Source organism: Harmonia axyridis, chromosome 1, assembly GCF_914767665.1.
Source record: "Harmonia axyridis chromosome 1, icHarAxyr1.1, whole genome shotgun sequence".
In the NCBI taxonomy this organism is placed as follows: Eukaryota; Metazoa; Arthropoda; class Insecta; order Coleoptera; family Coccinellidae; genus Harmonia; species Harmonia axyridis.
In genome coordinates, this window is record NC_059501.1 from 85,790,743 (window position 1) to 85,814,024 (window position 23,282).

The 23,282-nt window shown below is 35.7% G+C and overlaps 1 protein-coding gene across 2 annotated transcripts in view; it reads right to left on the reverse strand.

Moving 5' to 3' along the window:
* Positions 1-23,282, reverse strand: part of LOC123671682 (transcription factor sem-2-like) — an 81,974-nt gene that overhangs the window by 38,006 nt on the left and 20,686 nt on the right. The window contains exon 1 of one of the 2 annotated variants that reach the window (XM_045605645.1): positions 3,000-3,044. The exons of the other annotated variant lie outside the window; for it this stretch is intronic. Within the exon in view, the coding sequence (XP_045461601.1) occupies positions 3,000-3,029 (30 nt within the window). The 5' untranslated portion in view covers positions 3,030-3,044. Of the gene's footprint in view, positions 1-2,999; positions 3,045-23,282 lie in introns of those variants that run through there. 2 annotated transcript variants of the gene reach the window in all.

The following is a 23,282-nucleotide window of genomic DNA, read 5'->3' on the forward strand; positions in this document are numbered from 1 at the left end:
TGTTGTAATTCAGTGTAATTTTTTCAAGTTTGTAATATTCCGTTTAGCCCTTATTTCTTTTTGTATTTTATTCATCTCCTATGTTCCATCTACGCTACAAGTTCTTTGTAGGCACTGAAACACGTGTATCTTGTGCTATTTTTCATTATAACTTACATCGTAGCTACAATAACAATAATGGAAATGAATTTTAGAATAATGTTTTTTCTAATTGTTGAACCATTCATTTGATAATGAATGTATGATTGATAATGAATGTATGATAAAAATTTTGGAGCGTAGAAAATCTGAGAGAACTTTCATCTAAAATTTAAAGTAAGCCAAAGATGTTGAATCAAAATTGACTCCAGAAAAATCCAGATCTTCCTATTATAAAATTTTTAAAAGTTGATGGTATGGATCAAGAAAAGGAGAATTGTTTTGGTAACCTAGAAACTGTCATAACTCGGCATGACACATTGAGAATTTGCTTCAGGTATAATAAAAATTTCTTCATTTCAGTATAGTAATGAGTTCATTACAATTCTCAAAACAGTGCTGTAATGAACACATTACAGCATTATTTTCAGTTATATTTTTCATTTTGTGGTTGTCTTGGCTGACTTCCGATCCTATCAAATTTCAACATACTTCAATTGTCAATATAATATAATCTGAATATAGTGAAATGATTGTCAACTTCATTCGCAATTTCCCTTGATTCTGGTGGTGTTGAATCGAGATCTTTAGACATAATTCGCTAATTTAATGCGTTATATTAAATTATTTCAAAATTCTAAACAAACGACTCAAATTCAAATTCCGTAATCTGTCAATTTTCGTAACATTCACAACAACTACCAAGATACTATGCAAAAGTCACTAGGACGTATAATCTGAATTTTGCATTGAATTTCGACAATATTTCACAAAACTTGACTGAAATAGAGAATATATCGTCTATTACTTGTTGCAGAAGGCAATTCTAACACTCATGCGAATTTTGCATTTTCCATTCTGCAACTTGGTGGGGCGTAGGGCTTTTTTTGAAGATAAAGATAATGCATACCTAGTGGTAGTCGCAAATTCTTCATTCCACAATACTTCATTGTACAGTTTTTCAAGAACTCATCACGTTAAAATCGATTACGTACTCAATTTTCTGCCTTTAAAATCAATCGATCGGATACCTGAAGTTTATTATCATTGGAAGAGACCGACCGAAATTGATTGGAAACAAGGTATTTTTTGCCCAGCAAAACAATCTGTTGTTACCGGCCGATGTTTACCGTCCAAACGGACCAATTTCACTGTTAATCTTGCCGGGATTTTCTTCATTAATACATTTCCGCTCGTTTCCACTAGACGAAAAATACCGCCCGTTCAATTACTGTCATTAACTTGTCTTAGTGCCCTTTGTCGGCGATATACAGTTCACTTCCTCTCTCCATCCGTTTTGACATTATCTCGTACGACAGTGCGGAGGTATTTGTTTTTGCCGCAGCTACAAGAAGATCAGAAAGTGGAAGTTACGAGGGTGTTTTTGTAATTGAGCGGCATTCAGCGAGGTTAGTGTCTGGATGGGTGACCGTTTGGTGAAAATTCAGCAGCTGTAGACCGGTTTAGTGTCTGGACGGGTGACCGTTTGGTGAAAATTCAGCAGCTGTAGACCGGGTTAGTGTCTGGATGGGTGACCGTTCGGTACAATGCAGCAGCGCTGGGCGGAGTTGATATCTGAATGGGTGTTCCATGTTCGAGTAAAGTTCAAAAAGTCCCGATAACGCTGTATTTTCCTCGGCCCATTCATTAATAGATTTCCGCTCGTTAGAAATGGCAACGTACAACGTACGAAAAATACCGTCAGTTCAATTACTGTCATTAACTTGTCTCACTTCACTTTGTCGGCGCTGTACAGTCCACTTCCTCTCCATCCGTTTTGACATTATCTCCGACAGCTTGAGGTTTTTTCGAAAATAACGAGAGCGCAAGGTATTTGCCGCAAGAAGATTAGAAGTTTCGGAGATTCAGCTGAAGAATCCTCAGGTATAAAAATGAACTAAGTAGCTTTGCTCGGTTTCGACAAAATACAGAAGTTGTTTTAATTGGGTGTTATTATGTTGGTATGATACTTTTATGAGGTTCGTGATTAGGGTTTTTTGAGCCTTCCTTTTGGAAGGCGATTCTTGAGAGTTTTATGAGGACTATTCTGTTATGCCTGAAGGACCACCAACGTCGTAATTGTGCGTTTTATGGAATCTGATTATATTCGTTTACAAGCAGTTCTATCACATCATTAAGAATTTTAAATGATTTAATTGGGACCTTTCATAAAAATCTATGATGGTAGATACATTATAATACAAGCGCATAAATGAACTCTTGAAGCATGCACACCTAGTTTGAGCAAGTACTTCAAAGGAAAACAAGTGTCATATACTACATTTTGTTATAACTTCATCATAATTTCGATAACGTTGCTGGAAATTAATTTTAGATCACGGTAATGTTCCTTTTAATGATTATTAACAAGCTTACTCGACAGTTCAAATGATCGTCAATTTAGAACTCTCATCCGAAGATGCTGAATCAAAATTGATATCAGAAAAATTCAAAAATTAGTATTGAAAATATATGAAGAGAAAGGAATAAAGGCAATATAGAAGTTCCTACTTTAAACTTGAGATTTTGCAGTTCATAGAACAAGAGTTATGATGAAGCTATAGTAAAAAATATATAAATATAAACTCTGTGTTGAAGCTTTCTCAAATGGCATACGCCTAAAAGAGTGCTCAAATTTATAGCAATTTTATTGCCACTTCTGAGGGGATTTAGAATATATCGCTGTTATATTTGTTTATTGGCGTAGTTTAGAAATGAATGAGAATAACTCATAAGAAAACATGCTGGAAAATGTGTAGGTTCTAACCTACATATAAAATAATATAAGACAGTGGTGAAAAGCCAGAGTTGGTCGAAAATATTTTTGTCGATATATCGAAGAAATTGTCTTTCATACTCACGTGAAATTGAGCGTTACATGTAGTACGCATTTTTAATACCTATTAGATGATGATTCGTGTATTTTAACAGCTTGGAATTTTATTTACCTGCAACAAAAAAATAGAGATTAAACACTATACACAATAAAACAGTACATATCAGAATGTATAATAACTATTCTTATGGACATTGAATCGAGAGATAATATGTCATAATGTATGCTTCAATTATAACAGTGGAAACTTATCAAAAATTAGTTAGAACTTCACGAAAGTTAAATATGAATGTTGAACTCCAAATTACAGGTCTATTGAAATCAGGGGACCAATTTGAACTGAGCCAACGTTTCGTACATACATTAAGAATTTATCAAAGCTATAGAGAAAATAAACAATATAGGTATAAGCCGAAGTAACAAATATGTGAAAATGAAAGGTAACACAACCAAAATTTGAAATATTGATTTACCAAATTTGATGAAGTTTGGGTACAAAGAGTATTGGAATAAACGGTAACACTTTGTTAAATGAATAAACTTTAAGAATGAACGACTAACAGATTAAGAAGTCTGTTAAAAAATTGCAATGACTGTCAGAACAAACTGTTAATGGGTTATTTTTATACAAATGTCTTGAGGTAACATATTTAAAGGTTGTGAATTTCTCGATATCTGTATAATAAATAAGCATATGGAAACTGCATCGGTCCTGTAATAGACGGTCCCATTCAGTTCTATGAAAATCATTTCGCTTTTTTTTCATTTGTTTTGTAACCCACCATCTTCGTGTTATCGAAGTCTAATGTATGATCTTTTATGAAAAAGTGTGCTGTAAGGGCGGTTGAATTTTTCTTATCCCAGAATCTCTCATTACAGTTGTATTCGTTTGTTCTTACATTGTTTGCAATTTTATACTAAAACTTTTCAATGTGTATGTCATTCTTTCTTAGATTTTATTCTTCATTCGATTAAATGAACATCATAAGAAAATATAAAATAAGACCTTCTATTTATGCAATTGTTACTTCAACTAGTACCTATTTTGTTTGTTTTCTCTGTAGCCCTGATGAAGTTTAAATATTTTGTCCCCTGATTTCAATGATCCTAATCCTACGATTTGAACTTTGAGATGTTTACTCAAAGACGTGAAAAAACCATTAAGAGTGAAGAAGAAATAAATAAGTGTAAGAACAAATAATCATATTCTTTATCATTCCTTCTTATGTCCACAATTCATCTAAGATTAGTAGAAATTTTGAGACGCAAGGAAAAACCTAATTGAAATTTTCAAAATTATTCACTCCCAAACGACTATTTTGATCATCTCCGAATTCGAAATGAATAACTCGACTCTAAAACGCATCATCACAAAATAACCGACAAGCGGATCCAACCAAACATTTTCACGATTCCGAAAATCCTGAAGATCACGAGTCGCCTATTCATTTCCACGATGAAAGCAACGCGGTATCGATCCCTTCTCGGAAAAAAGAACGGTACGAACGCTGAATTTCCACCGAGCCGGGCGGTCTCTTTGATCTGCAAATAAATTAGCAGTTCTTCTAATCCGTCGCGAATGTCCTCTGTTCTGATATCTTTTCAGCTACGCTTTCTACTCGGAATCGCTTGTGGAATGGCGATAACCCATCCGATGTGTCGAAATCGGCCAAATTGTTCCCAGAATCGTCGGCGGTCAATGATAGAGGGCGCTTTGGTGTCATTGATGTCTTTAGTTCCGAGTATTTGCAGATATGAGTGACAAATTGATGCGTAATGAGGCAATGGATGCGCTTGTGTTGTTGTTAAGGACTCTGTAGTCATATGAAGGATTTATACAGGGTGCGCCACGGTTAACTCCCACATTTCAAAGGGTTGTAAGAAAGATATCAACAAAAATATATTAGCCAAAAAGTTTATAGAGGGTGTCTAAGACTAGATGTAACGAACTGATGAATATAAGAACAAATTTTCTGCAAACATGTGTCCTAACTGCTCTAATTTTCGTGACACCTAGTGTTTAAGTTCGAAGAACAACTGTTTTTCGCAATAATGCCAAAATGGCTGAAGATATTTCGATGAGACTCAAAATAGATGCGCTGTTTGTTGTCAGTTAACTTTTAACGTTGCTTGCATGTTTCTATTACGTTCAGTGGCGTGAGTACTAGTTCTTTTTTCAAATTCAAACGTTTAAAACTCAAACTTCAAAGCTCTAAACCTTATTGTTTTTGAGAAAATCAGTCACAAAGGTTCAAAAATTCGATTTTTCTCAGACGAAGGAAATTTTTTCTTATTGAAAATGAGGAATGATGGTATTTCATTTCATTTTGATAATTATCACGCTTTCGGTAAATCCAGGATAATTTGTTCCGGATGCTGACTAAAATTATCAAAACGTGATAACTACATAAGTATTTGGGCCAGAAATTCACAGCAGTATATTCAGTATTTTCATCTTTATGTTTTCAGTTTAATTTCTCGCAAAAAATTTTTTTGAATAGTGTGAATATACGCATAAAATATGAAATGAATCCGAATTTATCAGTTCCACGTCATACTCTACAATTAAATTTTTCTCAAACAACAACATCGAGTATTTCAAGAAAAAATTTCGGTTTACATCCTAAAAAATTCAAGACTACCATAAACCTCGTGCTTCGTTGCTCTTGAACTGCTCGAAAATGATGATCAACTTCATCGAAGATTCCTTAGAAGTTAAGAGGGATTACCACCACGTGGTTCAGTCAAATATTCATTTCCCCTCTGGCACTCCTGCGATGACCAAACTTTGAACGGTGTACGAAGTTGTATATTTACTTAATCATCTTTCTTTTTTCGAAGCAAATAAGGCTTCCACAAAATTTTAATTTAACCTCATTTGTGATGATTTTGGTAAGAGCTGGGCCTCTTGCCGCGACACGAGGCCTTAAATCATATTCTCTGAGGCGATTTCTTATTGTCTGGGTGCTAATTTGCACCCCATGAGTTTTCTCAAGCTGATTTTGAAGGAGGCGAGCGGTTGCAAACCGTTGTCTCAACGAAGAAACTCTCAAGTAACGTTCTTGAATGGCAGTTGTTACCCGTGGTCTATCCTGTCCTGGTCATCGGACATTCATACCTGTCTCCCTGAATCGCTGCAACATTCTGGACACACTTGTATGGGAAACTCCAAACCTTTCTGCAATTCTTCTGTATGTCCACCCTTCTTCTCGCAAAACTACCGTTTGGGCACATTCCTCTTGGGTCAAATTGCGTGTTTCGCGTTGCATAGCGATCGAGTGTAGAAAATCAAACGAAAGAAAAACTATTGATCACTAGAATTGATCGAGAACAACTGATTTCAGAATGGAGCCGATACATTCAAAATCTGATAATCTCATCTTTTTTTATTCCTGCTGGGAAAAAACATCTGTATTTAGGAAAAACGTTGAAAGTGGATAACATATGCATGCATAATTCTGATAAAAATAATTATCATTGAGAACACCTTCAGTTGTAGAATAAATTTGAGATTTCCATAATGTGCGTTAATTCTTTTGCGCAGTGTATTTACTTTCTTCTATGTAGGTTCTTGCTTAAAGACATCAAGCACTATAAAAATTGGGGATTTGTGAAAATAAATAGTTCTAATTTCGTTCTGCACTCAGCAACCACGTGGTGGTGTTCCCTCTCAATGATACTTTCTTGTCAAATACATGTTTGTCATTCGTACGATGATGTAAATATATAGGATAACAGTTTCGAACATCCTTATACCAAAGCCAATTCACAATTCCGGCCTAATCCGCCTCTGGACCTTGCAGTTGTACAGTCGTGCCGTTGTTCAGTTGTTTCTCTCCGAGAGCATGTACACCATAACACACTTGATACTTATTTCGAAAACCAGTTTCGAACTACGATGCACTAAGTGCTGTTATTAGATACTTTATTTTCTCCGTTTCATTGCATAGATTACGATCCATATGATGATAATTATGAGATATCGAATGCCTCTTACAGTTTCGCAAGAGGACTTAGTTTTTACGTTGGAAAAACAGGAATACACGTCGGATGGATTTCTTTCTGAACGCCTATAACCATTCCACATCCGCAGATCGGTCAGTCGACCTCTTCGTCGGCTTCTAGATCAGGAAGTTTCCCATGAACTTATTTCAAGGAGATATCGGGTTACCACTGATTACTTTTGATGGACCAGTTCTGATTCTGATGGATTTTTTTTCAGATGTCTTTGCCTACGAGATTAAGTCATTAACCTTAGTGGAACTTAGCTGCCATTAATATAAATTTGAGTGTTAAAAAAGGCATTAATTACTTCCTGAAATTCATTTGAATGTTTTTATACGAAACCTCAACAGGAGCAAACTAAGGGTTATGCAGGGTGTTCCTAAATTGGAGGTACGAACTGAAATGAGAGATTCCTAAAAACAACCTTCAAACTACCAGTAGTCTACTAAAAAAGGTTCTGGAGGGAAAAAGTAGGTGTTTTTCCAAAAAAATATCACCCTGTAGAAATGCAATCGAAATTGCCATAAAACATGATGCAAACTCTGAATATCTATGCCAACTATCTATCTAATTTTAGTAGTATTTTTTTTTATTTATAAAGGGTATTTTTTTAGAGCTATAGAACTTCAAATTGCAATAAAACAACGATGGATTATTCGATTGACATGAATTTTATTTATCCGCAAGATAATCTTGTGACATTACATTTTAAATATGATTTCTGGCATATGACTGCCACGGCTGGCTCGGATGTAGTCCAATTTGGACGTCCAATTTTCGATGACTTTTTCCAACATTTGTGGCCGTATATCGTCAACACGTCGAATGTTGTCTTCCAAATGGTCAAGGGTTTGTGGCTTATCCGCATAAACTTTACATAGCCCCACAGAAAGTAGTCTATTGGTGTTAAATCACAAGATCTTGGAGGCCAATTCACAGGTGCAAAACGTGAAATTAGGCGGTCACCAAACGTGTCTTTCAATAAATCGATTGTGGCACGAGCTGTGTGACATGTTGCGCCGTCTTGTTGAAACCACAGCTCCTGGACATTATGGTTGTTCAATTCAGGAATGAAAAAGTTAGTAATCATGGCTCCATACCGATCACCATTGACTGTAACGTTTTGGCCATCATCGTTTTTGAAGAAGTACGGACCAATGATTCCACCAGCCCATAAAGCGCACCAAACAGTCAGTTTTTCTGGATGTAACGGTGTTTCGACATACACTTGAGGATTAGCTTCACTCCAAATGCGGTAGTTTTGTTTGTTGACGTAGCCATTCAAACAGAAGTGCGCTTCATCGCTAAACAAAATAAAATGGACGTAGTGCGCGATACGTATTCCGCACAGAACTATTATTTTCGAAATGAAATTGCACTATTTGCAAGCGTTGTTCAGGCGTGAGTCTATTCATGATGAATTGCCAAACCAAACTGAGAATAAATCACTTGACAGCTGTTAAATCGGTCGCCATCTTGAACAGTAATGCCAACTTAAAGTTATATACCTCGAAAAAACACCCGTTGGTAGTATGTTTCCGGTATAATCGGCAGTTGTTGCGATATTTTAGGTAGAAATATCATTGTCTCAAACCCCAACATGCAAATTTTCCCAAAGTTATGATAAGTTCTCCATAAACGTCCAATAGGCCATCGCGGTGAATCACCCTGTATATAAGATTTACTTGTAATTTTTGTCATCAAAATGAAACCACCTATTGTAAAACTCTTTACTTCGATCCCTCCAGGTTTATAATCTTTTAAATCAACTCTAGTAATTGTAAATTTCAGGTTCAATTATCGAAAAAAAAATTCTAGAAAATTCGAAATACTATAAAATCGAATAATTGGAAACACGAAGCGTTAAAATAACTCCGAGCACGTACAGAATATTTCAATCCGAATTCAAACCCAATTATAAAAATTTCAATTTCCATTTTGACGAGTTGTCATATTCCGCGAAAGAGATAAAACAAAATCCTGACGCTGGTAATTCATAACCGTCATCGCGACGTCGATCCATACATCGCGTCTATTTTTAAAACCGACGTCAAATCGAAAATCAGCGGAAAACCCGATTCGGCGTGACATCAAACGCTTGGCAACCGCGCCAGGTGTGCATTTTTCGGAAAATTCAATGACTGGGACAGCGGCCAGCATCAGACAAATTTCCCAGAAGTTCCTACAATGTTGGACCCCCGGCCGCCTCCGAATAGTCCGAATCAAGTTCAAGGATCCTCTCCGAGATGCACGCACCATTTGGCAACGTTGCCGTTGGCACGTTCGAGGCCAGAATAACATAAATAGAGATAAAATTCGCGATAAGTAATTGCGGAAATTCGAAAATGGGGCCGTGGAAAAACAAGGCACGCACGTGTTCATGGGAGGAGATGTGATTTTAATTTGAGACGCAGTGGCTCAACGACGCGATAAGGCGTCTTCGACGTCCCCTGGATTGTTGATAAAGAAATCGTGGTTCGATAACGAGGGAATACTGATAGTTATATGCATTTGCTGCGAAGTTGGTTCAGATAAGAAGAATATCTGTCTCTGGAACGTCAGTCTACTCTGTGGTCGGACGAAGTGGGAGGAGTTTGAGATCAACATGATTTCCTGTCGATCATTTGGAAAAATGCACTTTAACTTAGATAAGGAAAATGGAACGTATTAAAATCGATTTTACGTAATAAACATATCTCGATTTCTTTCGTTATCATTTTTGAAATGGTCATTTACTTCTTCCGATCAACATAGAGACATTACTGCCTGTTTCATCATCTGTAACTATCCATCTTAATCCATACCGTCCTTTTCATTTAGATATCTCTGGTAACTCTCCTTCTTTCTGGTAGTATTTTCCTTATTCCAGTCATTGATTATGTATTTCTTACAGAATCTTCTATATTTTCGTTCATTGATGTGATGAATTGTGAATCTCCAACAAGTAACCTTATTTGGTGACCATCAGATATACTGACTTCTAGTTTTTACTTGCTAATCTTAGAAATTTTATCTGACAAGTACGCAAAATAATTTCCATCTCGACTTAAACCAGTAATATTTTTTCTGTGTTATTATTTGAAATATTTATTGTTGTACTGATATTTTCACTTTACTATATGCACTGGATGAGTATATCGGTGAGCTATAGATTCTGACCGTCTAGATGTTACCCAAGCATTGAGCTCACATAGCATCAATTCTAAGATGGTATTGCAGTGCCAAAGAAAACTCAACGAAATAGGCAAAAACACACTTGCCAGAAAAGGGGCACAAATTCCTTCAATTGACCCAGAACCTTTCTTTAGTATAGGTAAATATACCTACAAAAAAGAGTTCCAGGAGAAAGCAAAAAACTGAGAACGAAATACTCTGGCGGAATTTTCCTTGGCTCAATCATTCCAAAGTGTTTCTGCGAAAGTCTGATACTACGAGATCTGAAAAGTATCTCGATCTTAGCATGAATATGCTACACCTCATCACTGGATTACAGGCCATTCTTGCTTCAAGAAGCACCTCATGAGAATGAGTCTAGAAGAAAACGACGAGTGCAGATTCTGTGGGGGAGAAAGAAGAAACTCCAAATCATCTGGTGACGGAATGGCCACGCAAAAATGCCTTGGTAAAAGACAAGTAGAAGGGAGGAAGTAATCTTTTTGAAGCCATCCCAGTACTGGAGTTCATTAGAACTCTGAAACTGAAGGGCCAGCTGATGACTGCTACGATTAATGGTGAAAAAAGCTCTGATGGAGGCTTCAACGTAGCGGTGCAATGAAACCCCTCTTGAATCTACTAAGCTTTTCTGCTAACCCTCAAAGAATCAGATAAGCTTCAGATTTGACTCTTCTTTGTGAACTTTATAAAAGCATGAGATCTAAGAGTTTTTTTCATCAAATGAATATAAATAAGTAGGATGCGCTTCCCTCAACACATGTTGAAAAACCAACAAAACCATCGGATCTGAAGGTCTACCAATGGACTAGTTTAGTGATGTTGATAATACTATATTTGACACGATAGAATTAAAATATAGGGCAAAACTGATAAATCAGTGAAAAAATTTTGAAAATCCATCAATAAATGACTGAGAAATAGATTATTTAAATTTACGTATTTTAGCGCGGAACGTGTTTGGTCTCCGACTCGTCTGTGACGTCACGGCACTTGCCTGTGATCGCTACACCATAAATTACGTTTAAATACTTAGCCGCACCAAGGCTCTCGCGCCGTTTGTAGTTGTACAGTGTAGTTTTAACTCGAGTTTGGTTTTTATGTCACCATAATGGAAGAAGGCTTCGTGAAAGGACAAAGTGACAATTTGCCTAAAATAGATATATTCGCAGTGATGGAGTTTTTTTCTTCAAATCCATCTTATGTCAGTGCTGAAATAAAAGGCGTTAAACTTTTCAAGTAAGTATCTTCTTCAGAGTTTGCTTCATCATGGTTCAACTTATAACGATGATTTATTTAAAAAACGTTTCATAAACAGTTTGTAGTTGAGTACTGGTTGTTGAAGTCTATCAATGGCAAAACATATTTATGTGAGGAGTAAAAAGTAAAAAGAGAAAAAAGTAATTTATATGTATGTATATAGTAAGTTATTTCAGCCATCGTGTAACGAACAAAACACGACACGAACGGCACAAGTGATTGTACACCAATGAATTCGTAAGCACTCTGCGAATACCAGTCGTCTAGTGTGTGACGTCACGCCACTTACACGTACTATGAAATTATTCTTCCAAGCGCAACTTCAAAGTCCCATAACTTTTTCATTTCTAGAGATATTTTGATGATTCTTCCACATTTTTGTTTCATTTTACTTAAATTTTTAGAATTAATCCTTAACAAAAAAATGAAAACTAGTCCATTCTTCCGATCTACCGATCGGACCCACAGATCTCCATCTGCGCAGATCTGCACACGTGTTCCAACAACGTAAGAATGTTGTTTTGATACTCGGACGGATCAAAAAAATCCACCGATAAGGCACCCGTACTGCTAAGTGCCCGATTATCGATAACCAAAGGCGACTGCGATAATAAGGAAGTAGTTATACATCTGCTTCGAAATTGGCTCAGATAAGAACAATAGCACTCGCGTTGTTCAACCCGTTTACATAAATTAAAGGCTGCAAATGAACCTACGACTGTTTGCCGTCGCTCAATTAACCACACTTGATGACTCGACTGTTGTTATAACTGAAATTTCATTTTTCGAGCTCGATTCCTTCACAGGGAGAAGGAGGGGGGAAGTTAAAATGCGTCACCGACACACGTGGTTCACGTGATGAGGTTCAATCTTTGTTTTAGAACGCAATACGTGCTGATTGCTGCGGGTGGATGGTTTTCGGGGTGCTGCAGGGGTCGGTTTTGGGGCCAGCCTTTTTTTTTTATCTTCGTTGATGATGTCTCTGATGTAGGACCAGATCGTTTTTGAAATAATCAAGAGGTTACGGTGTACTGAAAAAGGTTATAATTTACAGTGTTACATTTGAAACATTGTTGTTAGTACTTTCCATAGAGTAATAAACATATATAGAGGAAGTATATGCAATTTTTATATATCCCCAACATGATTAGATTACGTTATGTATATATTATCGTTATGAATGTATATTATATTGAATGAAATATATTTGAGCGATTTCTGATTAAATATGCGAATTTGAATATTCGGAATGCGATATTTTTCCTAATTGTCGAATTTATAATGAGCAGAATATTTATTATTGATTTAATTATTTACCCTTTTCATTCTAAGGTAATTTGATTTACCTTACAATTTATTATTTTCTGTATCTACCTGCTGAAATCCAAGGTTTGGCCACTTTTGCTCTCTTAGTGTCATCGGTTGTTTCACGTCGTTTGGTGCCCTTGAAGTATTTTTTTGAATTTCTGATATATTTTGGTTTTTATTGCAATATATTTTGAGTTGATATAAAGCGTTGATTCACTATGGGACATAAGAAGTGCGTTCTTTGTGTAGAGACTCACGAATTGAGTGAAATATCGTATCACTGATAGGTTTTCATTTCCGCGCGCTTCATGTCAAATTTGATAGTTCATGTTGGGAATAAAATTTGCTTACTAAAAATTCAAGCTCCTTCTATCTATGTTTATTAGTCTGAGAATTGATCCAAAAAGATTAAATAAAAGTGATTTAATTTCGATATGAAATTCATATTTCAACATTCGCAATAACCTTGAGATTTTAACTGAAAATGAGTATTATGTTAATTCATTCAAAAATGCAAATGTAATTAAATTTGTCATGATTATACGCTTTCCATATTTTCGAAATCAATTGTGTCACTTAAACAAAAGCCAAATCCATGTCAAGACAATGTCGGTTGGCTCCATTTGTTCCAAATAAAATCTCTCTCGACATAATTTGTTGGCAGTTGACGTCTTTAATTTATCAGAAGACGATAACAACCGTGAATTATACCTTGTTGATTTTTGACAAGTGTTAACTGATACACAAACATTAACACAAGCAATCAAGAAATTATCGATCCATTTAATTGTGGGAATGTAAACATTGTGGGTCTCTCAAAAATAATGATTCACAAATACAGCATTGAACTAGTTTTACCCTTGTAACGGGTGTTTTTTTTCGAGGTATATAACTTTAAGTTGGCATTACTGTTCAAGATAGCGACCGATTTAACAGCTGTCAAGTCGTTTATTCTCAGTTTGGTTTGGCAATTCATCATGAATAGACTCACGCCTGAACAACGCTTGCAAATAGTGCAATTTTATTTCGAAAATAATGGTTCAGTGCGGAATACGTATCGCGCACTACGTTCATTTTATTTTGTTTAGCGCTGAAGCGCACTTCTGGTTGAATGGCTACGTCAACAAACAAAACTGCCGCATTTGGAGTGAAGTTAATCCTCAAGTGTATGTCGAAACACCATTACATCCAGAAAAACTGTGTGAAAATTTAACGGTTCATGAGCTGATGGTGGCGACGGGCACTCACATTTTTTTCAAATATTTTTTTTTTCGAAAAAAACCTTTTAATTTTTGATTCTGCAAACACGTAGTATTATAAAACTGTTTGCAGTTTAGGTCAACAATGTACAGGATATCTATAAGAATACCATGAACTTACACAACTCAAATTCATCAAAATTCAAGATTTTCAAATTAGAATCTATATTCTTTATTATTCCAGTCAATTCGCCGAACAAAAATGGTTGAAAAAAATTACTTCAGCAAACTCTATACCTAAAATGAATACTTTAAGAGTAATCGGGGAAGAACTTTAAATGGGTAAAAACCGCAATTTCTGACTGTGAGAAGTAGTCTGTCACCGGAAAACACAGAAAGAAACTAAAATTCGATGTTTGGATAACTAAATTTCACATTTCATGAATTATATCAATTTTTCGTTGAAATTGTTGAGGAATCCATAAACCAATACAATTTTCATTTAAGAATAATTCATTACAATTCTTGAAACGTCAAATTTAGTCATCGGAACATCGAATTTTAGTTTCTTTCTGAGTTTTCCAGAAGTCAGAGACTACTCCACACAGTTCAAAATTGTGGTTTTTCCTCATTTAAAGTTTTTCCTCGATAAATCTTAAAGTATTCATTTTAGGTTTAGGGTTTGCTTAAGTAACCCCCACTCTTTTTATACGTAGAATCGACTGAAATAATAAAAAATATAGGTTCTAATTTGAAAATCTTGAGTTTTGATGAATTTGATTTGTCCAAAATGATCTTGTGATGAACACCCTGTACTGGCTGTAACCTGGCTACAGCGGCAGTATTCTCCGTTGTTCTTGAGCGATGCACACGGTTTCGATGTTTCACATCACTACTTGTCCCAACAGCTCAAATTTTCTCATCAATTGCACCACTGCCGGCCGATAAGGTGCTCAAGGGCGACCCAAAATAGCTTTAGTTTTGCAAAATGGTCACCATTTTTGTAGCGAATTTAAACTATTTCAATGCGCTGATGAAGCGTGTATTTTTCCATTTTCAGTAATGACATAGTTTTTCTTGTCAAATGTCAAAATATGGCAGCTTCAAAACTGACAGCTGCGCAGATAGCGAGCTATTCTAAATTAACCCTATTATTGGAAAAACCTGTGGAAGAAGGTAAACCAGAATGGAAGCGACAAGTCGGAAACCCTGATTTTCGATCCTAAATCCGCGTTCACACGACAAGGAAGCAACAACATCTGAATAATCCACCAGGATGAAAACAGTCATAGATCGGAATGCGTCTTGTCTATGTGACGACCTCATAAAATATGAAAAACCTCGAAGGGTCCTCGGAACGGTTGTTGCAAAGCAGTAAGGAAATCGAAATCAACGTCGCTAATACAGCTGCCGACATTACCAACAGTAATCCACCTCAAGGCTAGCGCGCTCTATACGGAATTATTCCGTAATAGTGAACGTAGGAATTGTATTTTTACACGGGAAAGAATATTACACACCTAATTTTGCAAATAACAATTTCAAGTCGCTCCGCGCTGGGCATGAGTCAGAAACCTTGAAAGTTTACGGCCAGGAAAGCAGCTGATTTCTCCGCGATTTTGTTATTATAAATTGCGTTAAGCGGGGCGCACACGTGGACCGACGGATAACGGGATTCAGTGAGCTGTCTTTTCCATAAAACGCTATTTGTTCGATACAATGGATCGTTATTTATTGCCGTCTAGGGAAATCTCACACGTCAAAAAAAATTATATATTTTCTGTAAACGTCTATATCTACGTCAGTTTAAAGTTACAGTCGAAATATTGACGTGGGTAGCAGAAATGTGAAAATCAAGAAAATTGTCTAAAATGATTGATACAACTTCAACCACACACTTTTAATGCACTGCAGTAGCTTCTCACATATTTTTCACAAAGTTCTAACTTCCTTATTTCAGTTACAGAATCATCGATAGAATTTCGTTTGTCATAAGATCCATTAATTTTGAGTGACCAAGAATTTGACCTCGAGATTTTTTTGCGGTTTCTTTTGTTACTTTGAAATGCCATTGACTTTTTGGTGGGCATAGCCTTCATTATAATTTTTCAAATAAGATCATATCTGTTTGGTAAGGTCTAATCCAAGCTTGATATTCAGTGAAGATTTCATCAAGGAATTTTGTGACACTTTTGTTGATCTACCTCATTTTCAGGATGGTTTATAAGATTTCTTTGATTGCACCAAGAACGCACAGCTCGAGTTTCAGGCTCTGAATAATTTTAAAGAATTGCTAACTACATGCCAACTAATTGATAACTACAGAAATATATTTTTTACGGTATGTTGTACATGTAATAAAGGCTGTTTTTTTTAGAGCTACAGAACTTTAAATCCAACGATGGATTATTCGATTGACATGAATTTCAGTTATCCGCAAGATAATCTTGTGGCATGACTTTTTAAATATGATTTCTGGCATATGACCGCCACGGCTGGCTCGGATGTAGTCCAATCTGGACGTCCAATTTTCGATTACTTTTTCCAACATTTGTGGCCGTATATCGGCAATAACACGGCGAATGTTGTCTTCCAAATGGTCAAGGGTTTGTGGCTTATCCGCATAGACCAATGTCTTTACATAGCCCACAGAAAGTAGTCTAGCGGTGTTAAATCACAAGATCTTGGAGGCCAATTCACAGGTCCAAAACGTGGAATTAGGCGGTCACCAAACGCGTCTTTCAATAAATCGATTGTCACACGAGCTGTGTGACATGTTGCGCCTTCTTGTTGGAACCACAGCTCCTGGACATCATGGTTGTTCAATTCAGGAATGAAAAAGTTAGTTATCATGGCTCTATACCGATCACCATTGACTGTAACGTTCTGGCCATCATCGTTTTTGAAGAAGTAAGGACCAATGATTCCACCAGCCCATAAAGCGCACCAAACAGTCAGTTTTTCTGGATGTAACGGTGTTTCGACATACACTTGAGGATTAGCTTCACTCCGAATACGGCAGTTTTGTTTGTTGACGCAGCCATTCAACCAGAAGTGCGCTTCATCGCTAAACAAAATGAAATGGACGTAGTGCGCGATACGTATTCCGCACAGAACCATTATTTTCGAAAAAAATAGCACTATTTGCAAGCGTTGTTTAGGCGTGAGTCTATTCGTGATGAATTGCCAAACCAAACCGAGAATAAATCACTTGACAGCTGTTAAATTAGTCGCCATCTTGAACAGTAATGCCAACTTAAAGTTATATACCTCGAAAAAAAACACCCCATAGTTCGACTACAATTGCAAACATTCAATCGATATATAAAAAAGAAATTGCATTCATTATTTGATCGATTTCATAGAAACGAGCGTAAAATTATAAAAATATAGAGCAACTAGAAACGATCCCAAGGATCAACCAGCTTACGAAAGAAATCAGCAGAGTATAGAATCTCCTATCCTTTCCACGAACGTAAAAAGTCAACTAACGGACCGTAAAAGATGTCTAATCACATAATCAAGTGTGCGTCGGGCCTTACCCCTATCATTTTACCCACGTTTCCATCGCACAACAGCATGATTGCGTAAAAATCAGTTCCGCTGCAATAGATACATCGAGCATAACGCCAGTATTTGAAGTAAATGCGAGATCGATACCTGGGTATTGCGTACGCGTATACATGCAAGAAAGTAGGTTGGATATAATCGCAAATGTCACTGACGTTGGATATGGCCTGCCTCTATGCCGCATATGACGGAATGACATGCTCTTGGGTCATACGATGGGATTGACTCAGGGTTCTATTGACGGTCTAGCGCAATATATGCCAGGCCAATCGGGCATGCCTGCGTTGACAAGGAGGATTTGATGGTTATGATAGAATGTAAATGATATATTGTTTTGTTGATTGGCGTGTGATTTTATCCAAACGAAACGTGATATTCAAACGATGAAATACAGATGATTTTTCCAAGAAGTAGATCTGATTGATGTATAGGCAATCGTTCAGAGCATATTTGTAACACTTCACTAAATAAGCCTTGGACTCAACCAGTAAAAACCCATTTTTTCTTCAAAATTCGACTTTATTCATCAAGATGGTGCACTTCAAGAGTGATTCATATACTCTAACGTTCTTCTAACTTTTTAGTATTTATTCTGTAGAAAGATTCGACTTTGTTTTTGAAATTGGCGTCAACCTCAACAATGACTTCTTCGTTTGAGCAAAATTCAATTCCTTGGAGCATTCTTTTCAAGTCTACAAAACGCCAGTAATCACAAGGAGGCAGATCTGGAGAATAAGCTGGGTAGTCAAGCAGTTGGAAGTGCAATTTGTTCAATATGCCCATGGTTTTCATCGATTTGTGGCAAAGAGAATTGTTTTGGTGAAATAGAAATTTTTCTTTCGCATTTGAGGACTTTTTTCCTTCTGAACTTAATCGATCCAATAACGTTATGAAATATTCACTGTTGATGGTTTTACCTTTGTCATGAACTTCTGTCAATGAACAATATACCATGCACGTCCCATAATACGGATGTCATAACCTTGCCAATTGAGTGAATTTTTAGTTTTAGATTATTAGCAACATTAGCAAATATATGAAGTTACTCAGAAAGTAGCTTTTATTACCAAAGATTCATTTCCTCGACATTTTTGACGTTTTGGAAAAATTATTAACCTCTAATACAATAATTTAGAAAGTATAGCAGAAATTGATGATTCAAAAAGCCTGCACAAAGGGAAAATCCACATTTTATTTGTCACTAAAATAACAAAGCTATTCTTCATACTCACGCATGTTTACATTCGGAGATGATCGACTCATATTAGCACTATCTATGAATTTAAGTTACCTGAAACAAAAAATTCGAATTAGTTCGATAAAAAAATGAAGATCGAAATATAAGGACTTTTAATTGTGTGAATTGAGAACTTTCTACAGGTATGTAGTATTCAAGAGCGCTCAAAATGCTACTGACTACACTTCAGTGCTTTTCTTATTTTTTACTCCATTTCATACTTCTATTTATATTCATTCTAAAGACGTCACAGAATTTTGCGTAAAGCCTTATACATTCACTGGAAAAATTTTGAATCAATGGTATTTTATGGTTCTGAAATTTGTCTTGAAATTATGAGGCATTTATCAATGCCCAAAGGATATTCGGCGGAAAATGTTTTAACAAAAAAAACAATAATTTAACAAAACATTAGATTCAATGCTGAAAAAGGCCTAGTGTCAAACAGAAAGTACTTGATTGTACCACTTTCAAGTTAGTCTACAATACGACGAATTGTGAGTAGATCAACTGAATGAAGTTGTATAAAGTATTCTTCTTGAATTTTCGTTAGTATTCACAATTGAGCACTGATTATGATTATTATGATGGAACAATCCAACAATTTCCAAGAGTCGTTGAAGCATGTATATTTCAATGACAAAACGGCATAACCTATCGAAGATAAATGACATAAGAAATGTCAAAAAATAATATGCGGTGTTGCCATTATAACCATTTTAACCTGTATATAAGTATGTTTTTTTCTGTTTCGAATTTGCTAGAGAAGCTGTTTACCGTCGAAAACCCGCCACTGCTCGCCTCAAGATCCGAACCGGCTTGGTCTCACCTTGGCCGGTAATGGTGCCAATTCGGTATAAACAGTCGAATGCGTTCGGAACGGAATTAGAGTAATCAAAGCTCATTTTTATAATACGAGAAATCGTGACATGCTTCCTTGATGCCTCCTCAGCGTTCGGAGATCACGTGTGCCGTTTTATTATTTTTTTTTTCGCGCGCGCGTTCGAATTTGAATGCGTATTGTTCGAGGTCTCCTCGAATAGGAAGTCGAGAGTTTGGGAGACGTGGGGTCATTCGGGGGAATTATACGCGAGATATCTAATGAGGATATGATATCGAGTCGTGCTTCTTTTTGAACGACTTGCTCGACAACCGCGATTTGTTGAAGTATGGAATGAAACCTCGAACTCGAATAAGTGGTAATTATTATTGGAAGATTTGACGTTGATGTGTTGGAATGATTTTATGGTTTTCAGCGCTTGTTCCTTCAACAGATCACACTGTCGATAAGGTTTTAGTCACTGATGACGAATACGTCCTCGAATTCTATTCAGTACGATGATTCCCGAATGGAGAGCCTTAGATTCTTGAAATTTTTGGGGTAGGTTTGGTTATAGAGTTTCAACCTGCGTGCAAAATTTTGAATTGATCACATTAGATTTGATTTAATTAAGGAGGTTCTGTTTCATTACGACATAATAGTCTATTGCGCCCCCCATTAGAATGCAATAATAAAATTATCTTGCTATTAGAAGTGTCATAGGGATATTATTACTAATAATTTCAGAGGTTCAAATCATCTTGCTATTAGAAGTGTCATAGGGATATTTATTACTAATAATTTCAGAGGTGCACACTTCGATGTTTAGGTTTTGTACTCAAATATGTGAGTAATAAGTATCACATTCCCTCTATTAATATAATTATCCAAGCAATCAAACATGAAACAAACTTACGAAAAGCTGTTATACTTATACATACACTTATACAGGGTGTTTCCTAAACATGCGGCAAAAATTCAGGGGGTTGTTCCTTGGACTATTTTAAGCATGTTTTGTCCTTGGATGATTTTTGAAAAACCTCTTTGTTTCGAAGATACAGGGCGAACAACATTTTTCATATTTTTGAAATTAATAATAGTTTAAATAAAAATGCGTACCGCACTGTGTTTACTAAGTAGGTACAATTTATTTTTAAATTTGTTTAACAACATTCCAATTACTAAAAACGGCCAGTTTTTTGACTAAAAATTGATAAGTGCAGATGGTAAAGGAATACAGATTAAACACGGTTTTCATTTGAATTCGTTTTGTGATGTATTAGCAATTAACATTTTTTATTTTTTTTTTTTTATTGGATGCTTGTATGCTGGCTAGAGGTGGTCATTTTCAACAGTTTTTGTAGGTTGAGTTGAATTTTCATGTAATTTTTCATAATAAAATGTTATTATCTGAAATTTTGTTTCCCCTATATCTTCGAAACAAATAGGTTTTTCAAAAATCATCAAAGGACAAAATATTCTTAGAATAGTCCAAGGAACAACCCCCTGAATTTTTGCCGCATGTTTAGGAACCACCTTGTATAGTTCAATACATAAAAATTGTGTTTTGTCGAGCTCCATTTTGACTATTGCTGAGCTTAACGTTTCAAGCTCAAAATGCCTAGGGCCGATTTTTGACGTTTGAGTCAAGTATAAATTTCAACCGAGCTTTTCTCCCTGAAATGTGAAAATGCAGTTTGACTAAGACCATTTCTACTGGACTTAGCATGACTCAACATAACGGATTATGTCTAAAACAGTGTATGCTTTTTATTATTTCACCTTTTGTTTTGTTGACCGTTAAATAACATCAATACACAAAATGTGAAATTGATCTCTCAAATATTCAAAAAATAACATATTCTCAAATATCTTTTTAGCAACATTAGGTTATAAGCAATTAGCAATATTTTCATGTCTCTTGTCCATATGACACCTATCTCTAACTTGACAGACTTCTCAAAGTAACAAGTATCGACACATTCAATACTTCAATAGACTGTATGAATAAAATAATGATTGGCAACTATGAATACTTCAACTAATTTGTATTCAGTAGGATATGCCATTTGAACATGGAAAGATACACTTCAACACTTAAAAATTGTTCAATCAAAATAAGTGTTCATTTGTGAACACTGAAGAAGAATTTATGGACCACATTATTTATGTAATGGACTCTATTATTCTTACTGTAGACAAATTCGACAGTGGTGCCAAGTACTACTCAGTTTCTCAAAATAATACCCTAAACCAAATTTTTTGAATAGCTTAATGAATGAAGGTGGAACAGATTCCTTCCTTTGCGAGGTCTAGACACGACACTGTAGACAAGAAAAACCGAGAGACGAAGCTACCACGCCACTTAATTATATGCTCGGTTTGTCTCTTATTGGGACTCCTTCAATAGGATTTCAAACTCGAGATTGTATAGCCCAGGAGGTGGTTTCTGAATTTAGAACGTTCTGTAATGCTATACACATTATTCCCATTTTGAAAGCACGTTCGCGTAGTTAATTAAAGGAATGACGTCGGGTAAAGTTCGAACGTGGGAACACTCCTTTGGTGAAAAAATTCTTGCGGTTTTTCTCACACGGATTACCTTGGATATTTTTCGACACCATATGTTCGTTTACTTCCTTATGAATCACTATTTCATCCAATGAATGATAATGTTATGAAATAGTGCTTTGATCTGTCGTTGTTCACTGTATGGTTACAAATGTTGACCGGATCTTTTTATTTTGAACTTGATACGAAGAAAGGGCACTATATTTCAATTACAAGTCATCTATTTCAACATTGGTTGTCACCAAACTCTTCAATCAATCTTTGAATCCATAAAACATTACCAATTGTACAACTTTTTATCTTTTCCCTTTTAAACATTCATTATTTTGTTAATCAACTCACTATTTTCAAGTTGTTTAAGAGGAAAATCAGAAAATAAACGACGTTTATGGAAGTGTAATGGTTTCAGTTCTTGAACCAGTTCTCCAAGGATGTAAAACCAAAAATTTCCATTAAATTCTCCCTGTTATTGTCTGAGAAAGATTCAATTGTTGAGAAGGACGTGGAAGCGAAAAATTTAGATTTTATCTCATATTTGCTGCTACCAAATCGATATTCTCTTAATGTGATTGCATTTTTTGTCGTTCTGGTATTCTTGTATAGTGTAAAGAAAATTCACTCTCAAATTTGTCTACAATACGATGAATAGTCAATTGAGTAACTTAATCAAGTCGTTTGATCAAACAAATCAACAATTTCTGAACGTTGTTGAAGCATGTTTCTGTTCATGATTAAATAACCTACTAAAGACAAATACCATAAGAAATGTCAAAAAAAATATACATAGAGTTCCAATAATAACCATTTAAAAGTGTATAATTTCTATTAGAAAACCTCATATAAGATTATTCTTATGGTGGAAACAATTCTCACGAAATTTAGTTGTATATCAATGATCATTAATTGATAAGTATGTATTCAGTTTTAAGTCAATTGGTGGTATATTCACTTTTATTAAAAATTCAAAATCCCGAATCTGTAGACAAAAACTGAATTATGGCTAGATGAACCGACAATATTAATTTCAACCATACAGGTGACGAAAATCCTGACGTGTTGAAATGAAGGAATTATCACAACAGATAAACAGCACGTGCTGCAGGTATACCTTTCCCATTCAAAAGAAACATTCATCATCTATATTTTCGTCAGACGCAATTCCCATAA